The sequence below is a fragment of the Vulpes vulpes genome, chromosome 13, assembly GCF_048418805.1.
Source record: "Vulpes vulpes isolate BD-2025 chromosome 13, VulVul3, whole genome shotgun sequence".
In the NCBI taxonomy this organism is placed as follows: Eukaryota; Metazoa; Chordata; class Mammalia; order Carnivora; family Canidae; genus Vulpes; species Vulpes vulpes.
Window position 1 is genome coordinate 148,309,027 of NC_132792.1, and position 21,531 is coordinate 148,330,557.

General features: G+C 43.6%; 1 protein-coding gene across 7 annotated transcripts in view; it reads right to left on the reverse strand.

Moving 5' to 3' along the window:
- Positions 1-21,531, reverse strand: part of PROX1 (prospero homeobox 1) — a 57,924-nt gene that overhangs the window by 19,702 nt on the left and 16,691 nt on the right. For all 7 annotated transcript variants that reach the window (XM_072733284.1, XM_026001111.2, XM_072733281.1 and 4 more), the window contains 2 exons: positions 15,885-15,992; positions 9,269-9,463 (listed from right to left, as the gene is read on the reverse strand). In XM_072733284.1, coding sequence (XP_072589385.1) covers positions 9,269-9,463; positions 15,885-15,992 — 303 coding nt within the window. The remainder of the gene's footprint in view (positions 1-9,268; positions 9,464-15,884; positions 15,993-21,531) is intronic.

Below are 21,531 nucleotides of genomic sequence, written 5' to 3' on the forward strand. Positions count from 1 at the left end.
TGCGGCGACATCCTAAGTTTTTCGAAAATGATACCACGAATGACAGGTACCAGCCTCTCCCGACAGGCTTCCTGCCCGGGGCCGGGTAGCCTACTGATCTGACCACCTCTCCTTCCGCTCTGCCGGCCAGGTCGGTCCTAAGATTCGGAATGGGGCTCGGTGACTGGAAAGCATAGGGGCCTGGTACAATAGGACAACTCATTCCTTGCAGGGAGTTTCCTTTATTTCTTACCAATGTCTCTGTCCTAGGGCCTGCCCGTGATGCCCATAAATATATGAACTTAATCCTTAAAAAACGAAGAATCTGTGTTTGACTCAAAGATAGGGACGTTTCAAACATCTTCTGTGGCAGCGACTGGGAGATAAAAACTGGTTAACCTCTCCACTGGCGAGGCTACTCAGAGTATGCTAACACAGACCAATTAATTCAAATTTAAGGGGAAATTAAACATCCCAATTATGGAGCACCCATCACAGCCCAAGACATTAAACTCTGAAATTTACTGCAGTTAATGGAGAAACCAGCACACCTTAACAAAAGCTGTGGTTCTGTGAAATACACGGAATAAAACTTAAGGGAAATGTTTTAGCTCCTTCCTAAAAGAGCCAAGTGTTAATCTAAATATCTAATAGTAGGTCTTGGGGGGAGGGGGCTGGGCACGGAGAGGGGTTAGGGCTGCAGGAGGCAGGGGACTTGGGTCAGGGGTCGAGTGGAGATGAAGATCCCATTCAGAGAAAAAGAACCCTTAGACTGACCATGACATGCACAGTGAAGCCTGAAGAATCTTTTCCATACTCGTATTTTCCGCTCTTTTCCGAAAACTGGTAAAGTGTGGCAAAGCGTCGGAAGCAAATAAAGGAGCCACGGAGAGGAAGAGGAGTGGCGTGGATGAGAAAGGCACCGTCCCACAGGCCTTATCTAGCAGCTTCCAGGCCCCACCCCATCTACCCCATCTACCGTCCTTAACTGGGAGCAGGCCCTTGGTATCTATTCCAACCGCAAGTTTTGAAAATGTTAGTCCTCGTGGTGGGGAGCCTCAAAGTCACAACCCATCCGGGGAGCGGAAGAGCAGGAAGGCGGCAAGTGGTGGGGGACGGGTTCAGGGGTAGAGTCCCCCCGTTTCTCACTGTAGACTCGGGAGTGATCTGGGCAAAAAACCCGGGACATCTGGAGTTGAGAAGTCGAGGGAAATGGGGGAAGAACCGGGAAGATGAATACATGATCATCAGCCACACAAAAGAACGGAGCGAAAAGAAGCCGGGATTTGGGCCCTGGCGTCTGGCAAGGAGGCCGGCAGCAGGGCTAATGAAGCATTTGTGGTGTGGGACGTGTGCCAGCGCAACAAAGAAGATGTGCTTGGGCTCTGCAGATGTGCCAGGGCCCCCAGAGCAAAATAATGACATAATCACCATCAGTGTCACAGACCAGACTGTACACAAGGTGACAGGGGAGGGGGGGAGGACTCGCCACGGCCCGCGGCGGCGGCTGCCCCAAGGCCTGGGACGCAGGCCCAGCTACCTGCCTCTGCCTCCAGCTGCGTCTTCAGTCCTAAGGTGAGGCTTTGTCCCCACCACCGGTGGCTGGGGCTCAGCCGACCCGAGTTACTCCTGAGGCGGGGGCAGGAATCTGACAAGCCGATGAGAGCTTTAGACTGGCGTGGAAAAGGCTGACTAAAGAGAAGCGAAGGGAGGCAATGGAAATGGAAGGAGTTCGGAGACAAACTCCCTCTGTCTTCTTTCAAGTTCCGTGCTCAAACTTTTCAGGAACCTGGCCCTGGCCATCCCACCTGAGCTATCGATACGATCCCGGATGGCAGCGGTGTACGCTAGAAAGAGAAGGCAGGGAAAAATCTGGGGGATCTTGAGGAGGGGGTGGAGGGGAGTGGGGGGGAGCGGATGGTCCCCCCTCGGCGCGAGGGCGCCAGGCAGCAGGCAGGCCGGGGGAGGCGGCCCCTGCCCATCTGGAACGAGGAGGTCTCGCAGAGGGCCCCGCACCTGCCCGCGGCTCCGGCTCGCTAAGGTGGGTGTGTTAGTACAGCTGTCTGGCTTTTAAGTGACTTTTGTCAGTTTGAAAGTGAAAGTCTGTTTGAGGAGCTGCAAGAACAATAGCCCAGAGCCCGGAAGAAGAGCTCGCAGCACAAAGGACTCCCGACTACACTCGTGTCCCTTTTCATTGCTTCTGATGAAAGATTCATAAGAATAACTTTAATTTTTCATGACCCCCTTTTTTGGTATGACTATATTAGTTGTGTCAACTTCCATGCACAGGTTCTCTTTAAATACCAAAAGGTCTGCGGGGAAAGTTGTTCAAGGAGGCTCCGGGGACAGAATCAGTTCTGGGCACCCTTATGGGTCCCTTCCTCCAGGAGGAGCTGCTCTGAGAGACACAGAGATTTCCTTGAGGTAGGCCGCCCTTCAGCCTCGACGTCACCGTACACACTACAGTGAAGTGATCTTAAACCTTCCTAATGTGCCAGTTCAACCGCTCTTTGGAAGAACAATTATATTTGTTTTTCTTGGCTTCACCCTATTTAACAGGAACAGAAGTATAATCATCATTAATGGTCCTCTCCTCCTTTACTTCTCAAATAGCTGTCTCCGCATCGCATCTTTAGTTTGTGTCTCAGGCGAAAGCAGGGGCTGGGGGGCACACGGATTGCATTGTTTTGTGTCCTGTTACCAAACAGCACTGAAGACTGGCTCCAGGCAATCCCTGAAGGGGATACGGGTATTTTTAAATGACAACGGTCTGCGTGCGTTCAGGAACCGAAATCCCCGCGCGTCACCGAAAAGAACGTTTGCAAAATTCCTTCTCCTGGCAGATTTATGCTGAGACACTTAAGAGAAATGAGTGACTGAGCCCTAAATTTTCTGCCCCACGGCTGAACAAGAACCAAACAATTACAGTGAAATCAAATCCGGGGGCGGGAGGAGGACGAGGAAAATTTGATTTAAAATATTATCTGCCCTGTGAAAAGGGATCACCAACTTTCTGAACGAGCGTCAGGTCGCTAAATGAGTTTGCTTAATCTAGACGAAATAAACAGGCTCCTTTTCAAAAGGCTGTTAGAACTTCTTCAGACATTTAATCCGGGATGGGCCGAGCACAATGATAACATCCCACCGAAAGCTCCAACCACCACCACCAGCGGCTCTCCGCAGAGAACTTGCTCCCTTTCTCCTATTGATAACCCTTTGTGGGGCGAAGAAAAAGAGCAGAGGCAAGGAGAACTGAATGTCAGACAATAGACATCACTCCACACTGTCTCTGAACTTCCCTCATCTCTGAAGGACAATTAATTATGAAGGCCTTAGGGGTAGGTCGAAGCAAGGGAAAACCCACTGCCATCCCAGCACCACGGCTGCCACCTCTGTATTTGCTAAATGGCTTCTCCTGTTGGGGTACAGCCACCCAGAGAGCCAATAGATCATGGGGGGGGCGGGGAGGGAGGAAAGCAAAAGATTTTTTTTTTGTGTGTGCGTCTGCCCTTGTATAATTCTATTCTCACTGTGAACTCATCCATACACAAAACACAAGGACAATTTTTTTTTTTTAAAGAGAGAAAAGCCACAGGGTAGGTTGCAGCAGAAACGGCCTCTCAGTGGTGTGTTAAAAAGGATGGTCTTTTCACCAAATCATTTCACAGAGGCAAAACAGACAAACACAAAGAGTTGAGACTTTTTCTCCGACATTAAATGGAGTAACTGATAAGGTCAGACATATGATACCTAAAGACATGAATCTGTGAACTCTTGAAGTCAAAGGGCCTCTCTGTGCTGAGGAACAATCTTTCAAAGGAAATAGATCATAGAACTCCACTGAATCCGCTTTAAACTTTATGAAGCAGGAGGAGAAAAAGCTCTAAGTAGGGAAGCTTGACAGAAGAGCCTTGAACTATTTTCTGAAGGAAAGATGAGACCCTCCCTAGGCTGCCACAAAACATTTTTTTTTTTCTAAAGGCTCCTCTGAACTTTGATATGTGCCAAGACACTGCCATTGAAAGCTGTATAATTATGTGCTATAGCCACTGTAGAAAATGCTTTGTTCACCCCAACAAAGGACAATAAGCAAAGTAAAGCGACGTTACACTGTATCTTTTTCTTTAAGAATGTTGAGAAAGGTCATGGAATGCTATAACTAATAAAGCTGTTGAGTAAGGAGGTTTTAAAGCTGATCTTACTGTGCTTGAATGTAACCCAATGACAAAAAAGACACAGGGAGCTAAAAATGCAACGACATTACCAAATAGATGATAAATCAATGGGCCCGCTTCATTATACTGATCAACACCTTGAATCCCAAAAGGACAGTGGTGCAAAAACGAAGCTCCGTGCGTGCGTGCACCATCCTGCCTCTGCTCCCCCGCACCCCCGCCCCACCCCCGCCCCCAACCCTTCCAGCCCACCTCGAAGCCGGCATCCTTACTGTTCTCTCCCTCACACTTCAGGCCATCATTCTGTACAGGAATATGTTCCCAGACAGCCAGCCATGTGTGTACATATATTTAGAGAACATTCATTTAGTCTCTTAAAAGATCAATTTGGCTTGTCAGTGGCGGGACTGGCAGGGGAAGAAATGGTAAGAGTCTCTTTTGCTCCTCGCCGCCCACCAAGGGTGTGTGTCATGTGATCACTCAAACGGCTCAGCGGCTCGGAGGCCAAAAGACTGCAACAGCAGTAAAAGGTTTTCGCTCATGTGCCAGTTTTCCAAATGATCACTCATATTTAAGTATCTATTTGGAGCGGAGGGAAGCGCTTCCTAAATCCACCTGTCCTCATTTTTCTTTAAAGAGATGACAATGTGAATGAGAGATTTCCAAATGCATTAAATCTTCTTAAACGTGTGTCGTGCGGGAAGCAGGAGGGTTGGGCATAGGGGCAGGCGGGGTGGAGAGCATGTATTCAGCACATGTATTTCAGTGTGTGTGTGTGTGTGTGTGTGTGTGTGTGTGTGTGTGTGTGCCGGGTTGGGGGGGCGGTGTGATGCCAGGGGTGCTGCTGTTCTTCTTTTCTCTTTCTAAGAGGAGAGTGTGACGACACAGAAGCAGGCCTGCAGGGGTACCTTCCTTGGCCGGTCAGGTGACACCTGGGAAAAAGTTGAACCGCGGGCTCTGTGATGGAGCACCTGCTCGGTGGGATGTCAGTATTTCAGGAAGTGGTTTGGACGAGCCCCATAATCAAGGAACTGAGTTCCCCGTGTTGTTTTTTTCTCAGCCTCCCAGCCTCCCACCTGAGTCTCTTTAGGGACGGCAGTGGGGGCTAGGTGCTCTCCCAGGGCACGTGGACCCGGCCTGCAGATAAACGGCTGCCACTGGCAGGCCTGTGAGGGATGCTGGCTGAGGCCGGTGGGGACAAGAGCCACCCTCTGGTCCTGCAGATTGACAGAGAGTCCTCGGCGCCCCCTTGGAAATGGACAGCCATCCTTACCTTCCTTCCTGTCCCGGTTGTGAGGGAAGCAAAAAAGTAATAAAATCCAACTCATCTGCCCCTAAAGTCAGAAGTATCAGTATGATTTAAAAACTGGGAAGGGATCCCAACCCTTCTTTCCCTCCCCATAAAAAAATGTTGGAACCTCTTCAAAGGGAAGTGAGAACGAAGCAGGGAAATATATACCATAACACCTGGAAAGACAAATTTATTGTTGCCAATCTCATTAAACGTGAGAAGTAGGAGAGAGATGCAGCCTGTCATTAAACCCCCCTCTCCTGCACACCTTGGCACACTCACCTTCAGAAGCGGGATGCCCCACCCCGTGTGAGGTGGCCAACTTCCCTTCCTCCGGCAATACCCGGTGGCCCCTCCCCCTTCAGTGTCTTCCACCCCCCTCCCCTGGGTCTTCTCAGGCTCTCACCACACTGGGGCTGAGCGCTGTGCCAAGGATCTTGGCCATTGTGTAAACTGATACAAAAGGCAGAACAAGCCCTCCTGTCACTTCGAAGGTCCTGACTCATAAAGGCCAGGAAATGCAGGGTTCTAGAGGAGGAGAGAGATGCAGGCCACTCCCTCCTCGCTAGTGATAAACCTTCCCCATCTGCTTTATTTTCCGGGAGGCCAGGGGTCAGTAACCACTCTGGCCTTGAAAGCCATGAGCAGCAGGGGCTGGAGGGGGATGGTGCTAGGCAGTGACAGAGGTGCCACCAGCAAGCTTATGACAGAGGCAGAGACAGAGCAGAAAGCTGAAGAGAGATAAGCAGCTGCAGAGAAAGAAGGAAGAAGAAAGTCATCGAGAAGGAGGGAAAGCCTTGGTTGGCTTCATTCTCCCTCACCCCTCTGTCTGCCTGGCTCTACTGGTTCCCACCAGTTTAGAATCACTTAAAAAAAAAAAAGGTATAAAGCTCTAGGCAAACTAAACTTTTTTCTCATATTAACAACCATATCGTTATTATTGCTCACATTAAATAAGTTAACAACGGGAAGATATTCAGAAGAGTGCCCGGGACATAGCACAGTTAGTTATTTTGTTATCGTTACAAACCGATTGAGAAATTTAAAAATGCCACCAGTAAGCAGTTCTTTTATTTGACTAACTAATACTCAACTGGGTTAATATACTCCTTGAAATTGACTGGGTCTTTGGGCATCATGTAGCCATAACTTCAAAGTCTCTCTACCATATTTCGTCTCGGTTTAATTAGAAAAAAAAAAAAAAAAACCAAGGTATACAGTTCTCTACTTTGCCATCCTCTTCACTTGCTCCTGTCAGACTACAGATTCACTTGATCTCAAGAGGAGAAACTTAAATATAAAAGTCAAGCAGTGCACACAGTATCACTTGAGACATTCAGCTGGAGGTGCCGGGTCTACTTGTGGCTCGTGGCCACGACCCACAGTGGTAAAGCTACAACGATAGGACCAGTGGCTTTTTAAGCATCTCACTTAAGCGCTGACCTCCATGCACAAAGGCACAGAAAAGAAGGGATCATCTTATCTGAAGCTTTTGTTAGTAAATGCGCCAAACTGGGAGGCTAAATTAGAAGCTATTTAGTGATCGTCAGTGGCGGCGAGTATGCGTATATGCCTGTGTGCGTACGTGTGAGGGAACAGCACAGAATCCATGTTCCTGCTTTCTTTCTTATCACATTTCTGGAAAGATCCTAGTTTTTACTGAAGAAGGAAAAGACCCAGAATAGACCAAGAACTTGTCTGAAGTCACATGAGAAGTGACAAAACTGCTCCCCGGGCCCCATACTCCTTGCACTGAAGCAGTCTTAAAATAGACACTGCAGATAAAGGAGAGGTGGCCTGGCTGGAAGTGGATATGATTCACAAAGAGAGAAATATCAGATGTTAATCATATTAAAGGAGGATTTAGATGATGCTAAATGGAGCAGCTTGTTGGGTACCTCTTGATGCCAGCCGCCCCTGCTTGTGTCATTTCGGCCCTTATGCTGTGAGCAGGGGATTAAATTCCAACCAGGTAAGGTTTAAAAACCCTAAAAATCCTAATGTGCACCGTAAGGATTTGTCCTCTCGAGTATATTACACAGCAAAAACGCAGAACTCATCTCATGAATCTTGGACAATTCTTTCAGGAAGCTTGACGCATGCTGCCAAACAAATATTTGCCATAATCAGCTGTAAAGAGCTCACTAGCACACAGTTGAATTCTCTTTGGGTAAAGTTGAGAGCAACAGACTTCTCAGAAAGGGAGAGGAAAAGAAATGGAAGTCTTCATAAGATTTCTTTAAAATGTTTAGCCATAATCCTATTCATCAGCTTTAGAAGAAATTCTGCTAGAGAGTAGTCAGGAAAGGAGAGGAGTCTCTCTTAGAACAGACTTTAAACACAGAGACTTTGTAATGGTGAAGAAATCCAAGGAGGATCCCCACATTTAATGTGTTCAGCCAAAGAAAAACTTGGTTCATAACACTTTTAGCAAGAAAAACATATTAGTCTTGGAAAACGAAGATAAATTGGCTTGCAGTGCAACTGTTCAAACTTTCAAGGGAAAACCATGACTTCGCCACAGCTAAGCTCCCACCTTCAGGGCCTGATAAGCCACCATCCCTGATCTGCACTGCCAAAAACCTTGTGAGAAGGGCCCCAAAAGGAATGGGCAGACAGGGCGGTGGGAGGGCAGGTCCTTTTATTGACAAGTCTAGACCAAGATGCCTTTCTCTTCCTTTGAAGCTGCCAATTTCCTGGGTGTTTCTGGGTGCCTATCTACGTGAGGAAAGCAAGAATATTAATGTAAGGTCCCCCTGTACGAGCAGATATAAGAGAAGAAAATTCTTATCCTCAAGATACCCAAGAAAAGGACCAACTGTGTCAAGTCACCCATAGCCTGTCTACAGTCACCAGCGGGGGTTCAGCCCGCAGAACCCTTGCCACATTCCCACCTCTAACTATTGTTGCCTCAGCCAGCAGGGCTCAGCAAAATGCTTTTGTGAGGACTAGGAGATTCGCTAGTGTTGTCTCATAGAGAGTCATCACGTTGCAATGAAAAATGTTTGCTGAGGCACCACATTAGCCAGTAAAGAAACGCCTTACTCATAGCCACACATCTTTCATTGTTGTGTGGCTATTGCTTTCTGGGAATCGTCTACACCGCTTCGTGTGTATCTAGAATATGCATGTTGTAGATACGCGCGCGCGTGTGTGTGTGTGTGTGTGTGGATAAAAAGCAGCATGCCTGTGAAGTTACACATATGCGAGATACACACACTAGACTGACCCCACCAGAGAACAAAAACAGAAACAAAACCATAAAAAGATGTTGATGGCTCTCTTATAAGACGTACTTAGTATAATTCTCATACCACTTCTTCCATAAAGGAAAAAAATGCTAATTAAAGTAGAAACCACAGAATCACTTCCCCATCAACCTTTCTAGACTTTTTTAGAAAACAACTTTTGCGGCTATCAGTGCACACAGCATATGTCAGCTCAATCGACATGCCAGGACATAAGTAGCAAAAAGGCCTATGAAAGTGGAGACCTCTTCTCTGGAAAGGGAGTCACTGTGAGTGGGTCCCTTGCTGCAATTTCCTGCGAATTCTCCAGTTCCCTTTGCTATGGCCAATGGGTCTTCATACAGCAGAGCTGGGGAAAGGGAAAGGATGGAGAGGCGGGTCAGCTCCCCGTGACTCTGATGGGAACCAGACTGGGGGCTCCTCATTGCTACTCTACCTCTTATCCTATTGGGGGATGCTTGTGTGAGATAACAAGACTACAACTGATTTGGGGGACACTACTAAAGAAAATAAATTTAAAAAAAAAGAAAAGAAAAGAAAAGGGAGATGACCAAACAATAAAGATGAGTTCCTACCTCAAAGTCATTTGCTTTATTGTAGTGCATGTTCAGAGCCCTGTACAGCTCACAGTCTCTGGTTATAGACAGCTCTTCGGTACTGGTGACTCCATCGTTGATGGCTTGACGCGCGTACTTCTCCATCTGAATGTAGTAAAACTCACGGAAATTGCTAAACCACTTGATGAGCTGAGAGGTAATGCATCTGTTGAACTGTCAAATTTAAATGTTGGAAAGGATAAGAACATTGCCATTTTCTTCATTCATTCTTTAAGCATTTGACGTATTTTTAAAGTTCTCCTCTCCTTCTTCCTTAGGTATGTTTTTGATTCCACCAAAATGGTGGCAAGAGGGCTGGTGAAAGCAGTAATACATTTATAAGAGATTGTAAAACTGATCAACAATGGAAATCCCTTCCCAACCCTTTGCATTTCCAATGGAAAACTCACGTTCTAAATCTGATTTTCCTTAAGAAGCTGAACATCTTATTTTAAACACTGCTGGAGCAAAGAGTATTTGTAAACTTCTTAATGGCAATTCATTCAAGCCACAGAACCCTGGGAAGAGTTGTTACTTTCAAGTGCAGACTTCCCCCAGCTTTTCAAAAGTTCATGTTCTGCTACTTTGCTTTTACGAAAAGACCTACGTTGGTACCTGGTTTCCCTAACCGAAAGGAATCCAAAAAAGGATTTCTGCTTTTCAGAAAAGAAGCGCCAAGGGAAAATTGTGCTCAGCGTACATTTTGCAGGGAGCCATGGGGGAGGTGGCAGGCACCCTGAGCAGCTAGAGGGGCCCCACCAAGCTCCTCCCCAGAAAGCAGGCTCAGCATCTCAGCCTCATGCTGCCATGGCTTTGCACTGTGTCTGTGAGCATCTGTGCTTTATCTTGATTTATTTTGCGCATCTGTTATCGAGATGTGTCCTAGGGTATCCGAAAAGTCTAAAGAGAGGTTATTTTTTGGGGTCTGGGAATGCTCTCAACATTTTTTCCATATAAATTGACGGTAATTGCTTCTTTGCTTTCTGCCATTTTGGCTTATGGAGGGTTTCCTAGGAACGCTCTACTTTTGGATAGTGGGGGAAACCTGCACCAGAGATGGTGAGCCATGTGACTTCACCACTAGCATGATTTCTTTTTTTTTAAATGAGAATTTGTGTCATCACATGACAGCCTCGTACAATGCTGGAAAACAGCTTTCGCACCAAAGGGGAGGAATCTGGCACTTGCTTATTTTTTGGTGATGGGTGATCCCCATGGCCATCCAGCTGTGACTCCACTTTATGTTTGCACACGGTACTCACATCTGTCCAGCCAGACGGCCGCACCTGTTTGTACACTTCCTACAGCCAGCATTGGGTAAGGCCCACGCCCCTTTCTGTTGGAGTCTATGCTGTTTGGAAGGTGTGGTTAAGACGTAGTACACAGACAGCATAGACAGAAACTTTATTACATTTTTTTTTAAATGCCAAGTTACCATAACATGATTAGGCTTTAAAACTTTGTTTACCAAGGTTTCCTGATGACCTTTTAAATGAAGATGTCTTCCTGGATTCACTGCAAATGATACCATTCTTATTGACAGTCCTCTGTTCACGGTAAAGGACAGATGCATCTCAACTTGCCAAGTCAAAACCAATAAATCCATAGCTTTATATCAGGCGGGCTGACAGACAACCCCCTGCCTTTTGTCATCACAGGCATTCCCTTCCCTGGGCCCCCAGAAAAAAGATGTACATTCATCAAAAATCAACAAAGACCACTTATCAAACATTGGCCATGAGAACATCCAGACTCCCAACAAGATGACAGCTAAAGTGTGTATTGGGGCTGTAATTACTACACAGAAAGTTGTTTCTATACTAGCAAAGATAATAAATGAATGAAAATTTATGACAGAGAATGGACGTAACAAGGAAACAGAAGCAGGGAGGCTGGTGTTTCTCCCAAAAGGCCAACTTGCATCATAATTGCCATGGAGTTGCAAGGGCCCTTACAGATAATTGACCAGAAAATGATTAAGTCATCAGCAAATCGCTTCTGCTTGCAAGAGTTCAAACATGTACTTAACCTATCCAAGAATTATATTTTCACTCTGTGTGTCTGCTCTGTCTCTATTCAGCCTTGCGGGGAACCCGATTAAAAAGACAACTGAAGGACCCCCGTTATCTGATCTTCTGGTTGCCGATTTCAATAGAACTTAAACCCATTACGATTTGCTGAACTTGGAGTTCTTTCCATTTTATCTCAGCAGTAAAATACACTGTCCAAATTTCCAGACACTGAGATAAGGACTACAGGCCCCCGTGACGGCTTACTGTTCCTTTTTAATTCTTTTAGAATAAGAAACAAAACATTACAAAATGATAGCAGGCTGTGCAGTGGGGAATGAAAATTGCTTTGACATGGAGATTAGGCTTCTGCATTGTTACAAGACATTGTCTCCTATGGACAAGAGTACTGTAGAGGAAAAAAATAGAAGGGTATTTTTTTTTTTTCTAGAATGGTCATGAATGACCTAATGGGGGAGGACAAAAACGTAAGTGCACTTGCCATTATTTAGGAATGAGACATAAAGGGAGATTTAAAGCTTATTGTTACAGAATGGAAATACCAGAGAGAAAGAATGGGCAAAAACAACAGACTCCCCCGACATAAGACAAGTGAAATGACCAGCACAACAGCTTGGAGAACAGGGTTTCCCTCCACCAGAAGTGCACTGAAATTTGTTCTGTTTTTAGTTGCTGGCAAAAAAAGCAAAGGCCACCCCCCCCACCCCCCACCGCCTCTTTTCCAGATATTCACGCTGCGGAGAAAAAGTGTTAAACTTTAAAGAGTTAATTCCCCCCCCCCCCTTCTGTAGTGGCTTACAAGAAAAGGATCAATTGTTCTATCAAGGAAAGCTCTGTAGTGTGTTAATGTGTTACTGCAAAAACTAATCGCTACAATAAAGAGGCTGTGTTTCCACAGTGTGTGAGTCTCTCTGACTTTGATTAATGCTTCCCACGGGACATCTCAGCCTCAATATGGGCTGAAGAAACTTCCTAAATATTCAATGAGCATGGTCAAAAGATGTATAAAACAAATCAATCTGACACCTTAATCTGGCTAGGCAGCAGTTGACTCAAGGGGTGGAGGGAATGAGATACATCATTTAACACTGCCGGCTTGAAAAGCTGTGAGCGTCTGTTCTTCAAAGCTAAAATGACACTGAATCTGTTGTACTTAGTGGTCTAAGAGTTATTAGTTGATACATTAAAATCAGCACCCAGTAGTGCACAGGAAGATGGTGGGGCCCATTGATCCTTGGCATGTCTCGCACATTTGCCCCCTTGCTCTTCTCAAAGGATTTTGAAGCCCTGATGAGCTGAGCTTTTTGTCTGGCTAAATGTCGCAGGGAGGGGATGCAGTTGGACTCTGTGAGAACATGGAACTTTGTTTGGATTCTTACTCTAGGAATTAGACCAAGTCAGCCCTGGTTTCATCCTTCATAGAGATCATCGCTGGAGAGCTCACACCAAGCCAGTGTCTGACGTGTACGAGGTTTTCCCCCACCTCTCTCTTTCCAGAGTAATTTAAAAGCATTCACCTCTTGCCCAAACAGAAGTCACTTGTGGAGAGGGAAGCGCTCTATCCCTCCCTAAGGAAAAATGCAAGGCAGGGTGTATCACCCTGGCTGGGCTCACCTTCTGGGGTGGATCAGAGGATTCACTTGGTCTAGTACCATCTTCTAACTGTGTCTCTGATGGCACCTAGGCTACATTTTACTCACGAAACAAAATATTTTCCACTTGTGTTGTTTCTCTCTCTCTCTCTCCCTCTCTTTCTTTTACTTGCAAAACTAACTTCTGATCCCCATTTGAAATGAAATGACTTTTATGACGTGGAAAGGTACATTTTGTTAGGATTAGGGATTTCACTTAAATGAATGCAGCCACAATCCAGTATAGGCCTGTGTCATTGTGACAAGTCTTACTTGGCCCACAGACACATGAACGTGTCTTTCTCAAGACAGGTGATGCAGGCTGTCACTTCTGATAAACTCCTAAGGTCCTTCCTCTAGTTTCCAGGGATCTCTAAATTTTGTAGTAGTTTTCTTGAATCTACAGTGAAATTAAATTTTGGATTGCCTATTCATATATAGAAAAACATCTAGTTATTTCCATCTTGCAAATAAGTATCCACCTTTACATATCTCTATTTAGAAATAGATATGTATGTGTTTATATATCTACACCCATCATATCTATGTGTACAACATTATAACATAGGCATAAATATACATGCATCGTCAGCATTCAAATTCTGGATTTTCCTTAATATTAAAAAGTCCAAGAATGCTCTACCATTGTTTTCTACAAAGTTTCTGGAACACGGTGCCTGGACTATCCTTCCCTTTTCTATGCATGCCTTTCCAATTTCATCAGCATAAGCTTAGGGAATACAAATTCATTTATTACTAGCCAAAGAAAAAACATAATTAGCAAAGTTAAAAATGTATAATTCATTCCAAAAATAAAAGAGAAATGACCTTCGGTGATTTTCTGCTATGCATTATATGCCCTACTGTTTCCCCTCCATTAGAGTGGATAATTGGGAATTAACCAGACTCACGTATACTTTAACAGCCTCCTCTCCCAGTATGGATAGAGAATGGAAAGAATCTATAATCTGAATATTAGTGCTTTTTTTAAATAAAATATTCACCCTGGTATTTAATTGTTGTTTACATAGTGATTATTTGCAAAGCCGAATTACTAGATGTATTCTAAAACGAATAGGAACAATTTCTTATAAGTTTACACTGCAGTGCATTTATAAAGATTACAGATTAACTACTATAGATTAACAATCTCCCCTACTCTGGCCTCTCCCCCACCCAACGAATGTTTCTAATATTTACATCTACAGTTGGACAGTGTTGCTGGCTCAGAATGGCTGCTGCTTTCTATCCTCCCAAGTGGCTGCATTTCAATGGTAGGTGAGAGACCCCTGTGTATGCGGTCTGTAAAGCTCTTTGGCCTCCTTCTGATGAAAAGCACTATCTAAATAACATAAGGTATCCTCATTATTATATCACAACACTGCAGGTCATTGCCCTAAAGAGGAATGGAGGAGGTAACATGGGCACCTAGACACACGCGTGCGCACACACACGTGCACGGTAACACTTTCTCCCTCTCCTCCACGTTCTCCCCTTCTTCCTGGAACTAGAGTGTTGAAAGGACCCCCCACCCTAGCCCCAACCCCAAAAGAACAAGGCTCCAGAAGCTGTCCAGTCTTCCACCAGTTGACAAATTCCTTCCCTGGTGTCTGTTTTCAGATGGTCTCCCCACAAAGTCCAACCCCTTTTCCTGGCCTATACGGTGTCACTCGGCCTTTTTTGCACTTTAATGATTCTCAACCAGCCGTTCAAATTACTGCCTCTCTGTGCCTTCCCATCCTGCCCCGTATGTTGGCCCTAAGTGGGGAGAAAACATGCCTTCCACTTAAGGAGCTCAGCCAGGGAAGGAGAAAGATAAAAGGCTGAAGTTGATACACAATTCAAAAGCAAACAGGAGGGAAAACAGAACTTTTCTTATAAGGCCAAATAAAACATCAGTGAAGGAAACTAAAATGAGTTGGCCTGAAAAAGGGGGCCAATATAGCAACTGGCCATTGGGCACGGCATGGAGGGAGTGCTGGAGCAACAAGCATGTTTTGGCAGCTCCCGAGTTCTCCGTGGCAGAAATAAGAACTTGTACATATGGGGGTGGGCAGCGGGGGGTGGGGGGGAAAGCACCCAAGCCTAATAAACTAATCTCAGCTAATGTAATGTTTATCAAGTTCCTCGGATAATGATACCATGCATGTGATTATCATCATCAAAACCCAATCTATGTTTTAAAAAGTTGCAGATGATTAACACAACATCAAGTTGTTGCAAACAATCACTTAAAACCCACACACAGACACAGACGTGCGCACACACATCCACAGACACACAGAACCAGGAGGTCCCCATATTCTGTAGAATGAGGGAGGCTGCAGCTGTAGGCCGACAGCTTTCATATCCTCATTTGAATAATGTGTCCTGAATCTGTCACTTTATTCATTCTCCTTATGCTCAGTGTACTCTACATCAACAACAAATTAAGTTGTAAATAAGAGACAATCATCACTTTTGTTTTTAAGCAGCTACTGCATAGAGAATTTCAATGTACGCGCCTTTCGACAGGGGGAAAAAGAGGTGCTAGAGTTTGCTTTCATAAGCACAAATATGGGGAAACCAACAGAAACCAAAACAGAAACAATTTACTGTTGCTGAGGGGAGGGGGGAAAAAAACCCATTCTCTAGAGCACACCCCTCCGGGATCGGCAGAAATTTCTTCCAAAAAGTTACTAAGACATATAAAGACAGAGGCTAGGTCTGCTAGCTCACACTGGAAATGCACGTGACTTGGTACCAGCCTTCTGGTCTTAGGGGGCATCTTTGCCTGGCACGGCTTTAAACAAAAAGATTGAGCGCATTAAATCAATTAGAACACAGGTGTATCAATGGATTGATTTTACACTCATGTCCACTAACTTCCAAGAGTTCAAATCACTACCACGTGCAAAGAAATTGAAAAAAATCACAAAAGAAAGATGTCCTTACCTTCACATCGGAGAAGTAGGTCTTCAGCATATTTGAGCTGGGATAACGGGTGTAAAAGAACATGAGCTTTGCTTTTTTCAAGTGATTGGGTGACAATCCTTCCTGCATGTAGGAGGCATTTGGTTAAGGAAAAAAATGTCTTTAAACACAAACATCCACCACCCACCACTCCCCAAAGAATCTGGAGGCCCATCAAGCAGCCCGGGGAATTGTGGAAGGTAAATGGCACTGGCCACAGAATCCATCACTACCTTGCTGCCGCTTGCTCAAAATGACCATTGCTTGTCAGAATTTGCCAAGAGTGATGGTGAGGATGTACAACGTGGTCGCAGAATCTTGGCTACTCCGTGGTGAGGATGGCAAAGCATTCCCCCTGTTTGAGGTCCTGATGCTACCTATACGTTCACTTGTTGCTAAGGAGACAAATGCACCCAACACGTATCATACAACTCTTATCGTGAGAGTTATTTTTCTTCTTCGCAATTACAGTTCTGTTTGTTCTTCTCTCCACACTCTGCAGTTTACATCAAATTATTATCCTAATGTGCGTGAAAATATAAAATGCATTATTTTGAACACTGTTAGGCAAGCTTCACAGTTTACCTTTTAGCGCTAATCTAATGGAGCATCTTGACTCACTTTCTTCCTATCTTATTATTATATCCTTTTAATTGTTTCCTTTTAAATAATAGCTAAAAGTTAGGAGGGGTAGTTTTGGCACAGAGAGCGCAGGGAGGGGGTGTCGCTTTTGTTAAAGCAACGATCCAAAACCAAATACAATTTGCCTCTCCTGGATTTATAGTTAACTCCTTTGAGAGTGGCACAGTGGTTGGGGCTAACAAATCAATAAATGTGGGTTAGCAGATCAATAAATGGCCACTTACCCAAAATAAGAAGGCCTATTTATCTGGAAACATCATTACCTTTTAGATCTGTAAACAGCAGCAACTAAAACAGTTCCCAAGAGAATGTGAGGCTCACCATAACAATCCAGGCTTCCTGATTCTCCCCCAGATTCTTGGCACTCCTCAGCAGACTCAGAGCTGGGATGGCTCTGGTCACATCTGTGCTACAGCCTGGCCCTGCCATTTCCGCAGCAAATTAATGGCTTTATAATTTATCAGAAATGAAGATGCACGTGGAGAAAATCAATGTGGTCCCCCACAAGGTCAATTAAGGGTCCTTCCTAGAAGCTTCTCTAAGGATTTTCTCTTAAAAGAGAGTATGGGAAAAATAAGGAAGAAAAGAAAATCTGCACTTGTGTGTGTGTGCGCGTGTGCACACACATGCGTGCACACGCACACACACATTTTACCACACAACAAAAATGCCACACCTGGCGAAGAAAGGTCAAACAACTACACGCATTTTAGGAAAAGTCAAGGTTTCTAGATGACCTCCATCAAGAGCAGCGTGACCAATCTTAGGAAGAGAGAGAACCAGGAAGTTAGTAGAGAAGCGTAATCAAATTAATACTGATAAGCTCTTGACTACTTACAGCAGGGTGTTTAACCAAATATTCTGCTGAGGATTTGATCAATTAGCATTCCCTTTAACATCGTGCAATGTTTAAAAGATCACCTTGGTTTGTAATTAGAAAAATTAAATCTTGTGCCTCCCCCAGACCCCCTCCCACACCCCCACCATGGAGAATACACACTGAAGGAAGAAATTTCGATTTTCTATCTGTAAGCCAAAGCAGCTTAACTGAACTTGTGTTTTTGTTTCAGATCCTTAATGATCACAAAGACGATAATTTATGACTGACATACTTCTTGTGCCAAGGAAAGAGCTGAAAGGCCCTCCAGTAACCTCCATTAGACTGGTAGAGAAGACTAAAGGAGCCCGGCACACTTCAGGACCATCTGTCCAAATGGGTAAGTGAAATAATAGTGGCAAGCTGTCTCGTCTTGCCTCGTGATAAGAGTTTTCAGGCAAGTCTAAACTTCAGCAGACGTTCTCAGATCTGGGTTCTAATCTTTTCTTCAGATGGCCAGATTAAAAAACAACCTTGCACACTGAATTATTATCAGGGGAAAATACCAAATTGTCAAAAATGTGGTCTCCTACAAAACACCTTGTTTTGCTGTGGTTCTCAGAGATACAGCTACCAGAACTTCCTGATGCTTTCAATATGCTTAACATTATGCTTCGATGTTTTAGTTCTTTTTATTTAAAACAAACAAACAAACAAACTCTGATCTTATTTTGATCAGGATTCGGAGACTTTTTTATTTACTTCATGAAAAAAATTATTCTAATTCAAGTGTCTCAAGTCCATTTTGCTTTAAAATGTTTCCTGTTGGTAATACTTAGAATTGATCAGTTGAAACAGAACACAGAATAAATCTCTATCTCCTGCTCATCGTGTAATTAAGATAAAATTCCCATAAAATATATGTTTCTAATAAACTATTAAAAATAGCTAATGAAACATTTAAAAGCCAACAGTTAGATAATCCTTTTTTTTCCTCCTCAAAATAAATCTGAACTGACCAATTGGTTAATTTCCCTTTTAAGTGCTTGTGCTGAAAAGCAACTGTTCTTCCAAGAAAGCACTAGCTGTTTCCAGGATACTTACACACGCACAATGACTCATGATGGAATAGATTCAGTAAACATACAGCTGTACTGAACACGAGCTAAGCTCCATTCAAGGCCAGGAAAGAAAATGAGCACAAATAAATATTAAGGAGGTAAGGGGGGGTGGGGCGAGGGGGATGGAACGCAAACAAGATCTGTCCCGGCAGCTCATGTGGCTTTGCCTCAATTCTCTTAGCCATAGCTTTGTGAAGACAGATGACATTCAATTCTATGTGTAATGCAAAATAGACAATAACTACTGAAACTTGAGACAGCTGCCAGGTGTAAAAAAAAAAAAAAGAAAGAAAAAGAAAAAAAAGAAAAAGGGAAAAAAAGAAAAGATGATAAATCCATAAATTAATGAAAGACATCTGCTCAGGAATATAAAAGATCAGAGAAGTAGGGTACTGCAGCTGAACCTGAAGCGGTGTTCAAACAACCTGAGAATCTGAGTGTTGTCTGTTTACCCAGCACAATATAACCTTACCTACACAGCAGTGGCAGGGGAGGAGCAGAGGTGGCAAAAAGGCAAATGCAAGAACACATTGTGAGGCCTAGAGGAAGGGAATTCTTTTTTCTTTTTCTTTCTTTCTTTTTTTTTTTTCCCTCCAATTGAACTCCAAATTGTGGCTAGAGGTTTTACCAGCTGCAGTTCCAACCAAATTGGATTGGGGCTCCTTACTCACATTTTCTAAAAGGCTTTGAAACCCAAAGAATTTTCGCGGCCTCCTTAGGCTCTGATTTGCTGTTTCTGAGAGGATTTCTCTCCCTCAAATGGGGAGAAAAGGTCTAGACTGTCTCATTTCATGAAGGTGCTAAAGCCAGTTGTTACTCCAGTAAGAAGTTGAACGCGTAAGATGTGTCACTTATAGAAAATAAAAAGAATTCGCTTAGCAATTTTTTTTTTTTTGTGGGCGGGGTAGGGACCAAGAGTCTCTCGGTCTTTTATATAAATGTTTTCCCCGTAGCTATTACAACTAATACAATTAATATGGCCCCATAAGGCTTCTAAAAATGTCTATGGACTATTTCACATATCAGAAATTCATTTTTAATCCATATGTTCCCGTTGGATTTTAGTTTCAAATTACCAAACAATTTTCCTTTCTAAACTTGTGTTTTCAGCGTTTCCCCTAAAAGTCAGGTAGGGAATACTGGCTATCACAGGAAACTGAGCTCAGTTTCCTTACCTGCACATCTTAATGGCTCATAATACTACTCTTGCGCTTTAACTGGGTGCATGCAAATGTCTGAGGCCCAAACAAGGCTATTTTTCTTGAGATGCAAAGAGGATGAATGACAAGGAACATCATGAAGAAAAACAATTGGCTGGCTGTTTCTTTTGGAATTTGAATAAAACTTAATATTTGATTAAATAGATTCATTTGCAAAGATACTGAATATATATATATATATATATATATATATATATATATATCTCCAAGATGTGAGTTCTTAGAGCAGGTGCACTGACATTGCTTCCAAACATGCACACACTCACTACTTCCTATTAGAAAGGATAACGAGGTAGCGCTTTTATATAGATTATATATGCCTAATGTGCTGAATTTAGAATGGATTTATCTGATAAGCTGGTATTCTTAATAGTTCTTATCTTGGCTACTTTGTTCAAAGAAGCGGATGATGCCCTTTGAAGCGGGAAAAAATCATTCCTTAAGAAATTATTCATTACTATTTGGAAAGCCATGACTACAAAGTAAAACATAATGATCATCATAGAGGTATGATTTCATCCCATTTCTACTCAGGTCTATTGAATTTTTTCCTAGGAATAACCATGCTTCAGGGCTCAAAGATGGCCCTTACACACCTAAAACTGAAGTAGACACCACTCCCCAGGATTCCCAGAGCATTCTTTAAACTAAAAGCTTGGCAATTTTGCTGCATGCCATCAGGTAAATCAAGGCAAGAACCACTGCCATACAAAGATGGTTACAGGAGAAAAGAAAAATGGGCCCAGTCTCCCAACAAACACTCAGATTCTCATTGGCTTCAGAATCGTGCGGATTATAGAAAGGGTTGCTGGCCTATCTTCTTCCTGAGAAAGAAGGTATCAATGAGATAAATGGTTAGAAGTACAGCATGATGGAGGAGAAAGAAACAAGAAGATAGAAAGCCAGAAGGTGGGAGATGTAATCATTAACTGCAACAAGAAGCCAAAATTATTTAGCTCCATGAAAGAAACAGCTCCAGGGGTAAGCAGCATTTCATATGAACACAGGTGTTTGCAAGCCATCCCTGTTCAACAGACTCTTATATTGGTAGCAGAGGGAAGTTATTCAGCTGAAGAAGCAACTATATTCTCCTTAAAGCCTTTGATATGTATAGAAATAAAAGGAACTTCTTTCAATTCAAATCCTCTAAATTCCTCAGGGGATTTAGAGAGCCTGAGACAATGAATGTAGCCAACACTTAAAGCAATCTAAAAGATTTTTTTTCCTAGAAGACCCAACTTACTTAAAAAAAAGAAAAAGTCAGAGGCAAAATGATCCAGTTACAATGAAAAGTCTAGTAAAAAAAAAAAAAAAACAAACTGGTTAAAGAGTTTAGTTGGCACGTATGGGACTTTGAAAGCTGGTTTGAAATATTTCTTGAAATAGGTATGTTCCTTTCCTCTCTTCTCTCTCTCTCTCTGTGTGTGTGTGTGTGTGTATGTGTGTGTGTGTGTGTGTGTGTGTGTGAGAGAGAGAGAGAGAGAGAGAGAGAGAGAAAACAACCCACCATCATGACTACTGCCTTCAAAATGAAGTAAGAGATGTCTGAGAGCAAGAGGGGCTAGCGCCGGACCTCAGCCTTGTGTGCACCTCAGAAGATGCTCTTTCTGCCAATGATAGAAAACCATTCCAGGCACTGCCATCTTCTTGCTTGGCCTTTCTCATCACCAACATTATACGGCAATCATGTTGACCAATGTTTATTAACTGTTTACAATGTGCAAGGCACGGTGCTTGGTGCAGCTTTGATTCATGGCTGGTAGTTTAAATTTTAGGTCTTTGAAAGGTGGAAGTTAAATCAGCAACCAAACCAAGACCCAATTTCTATT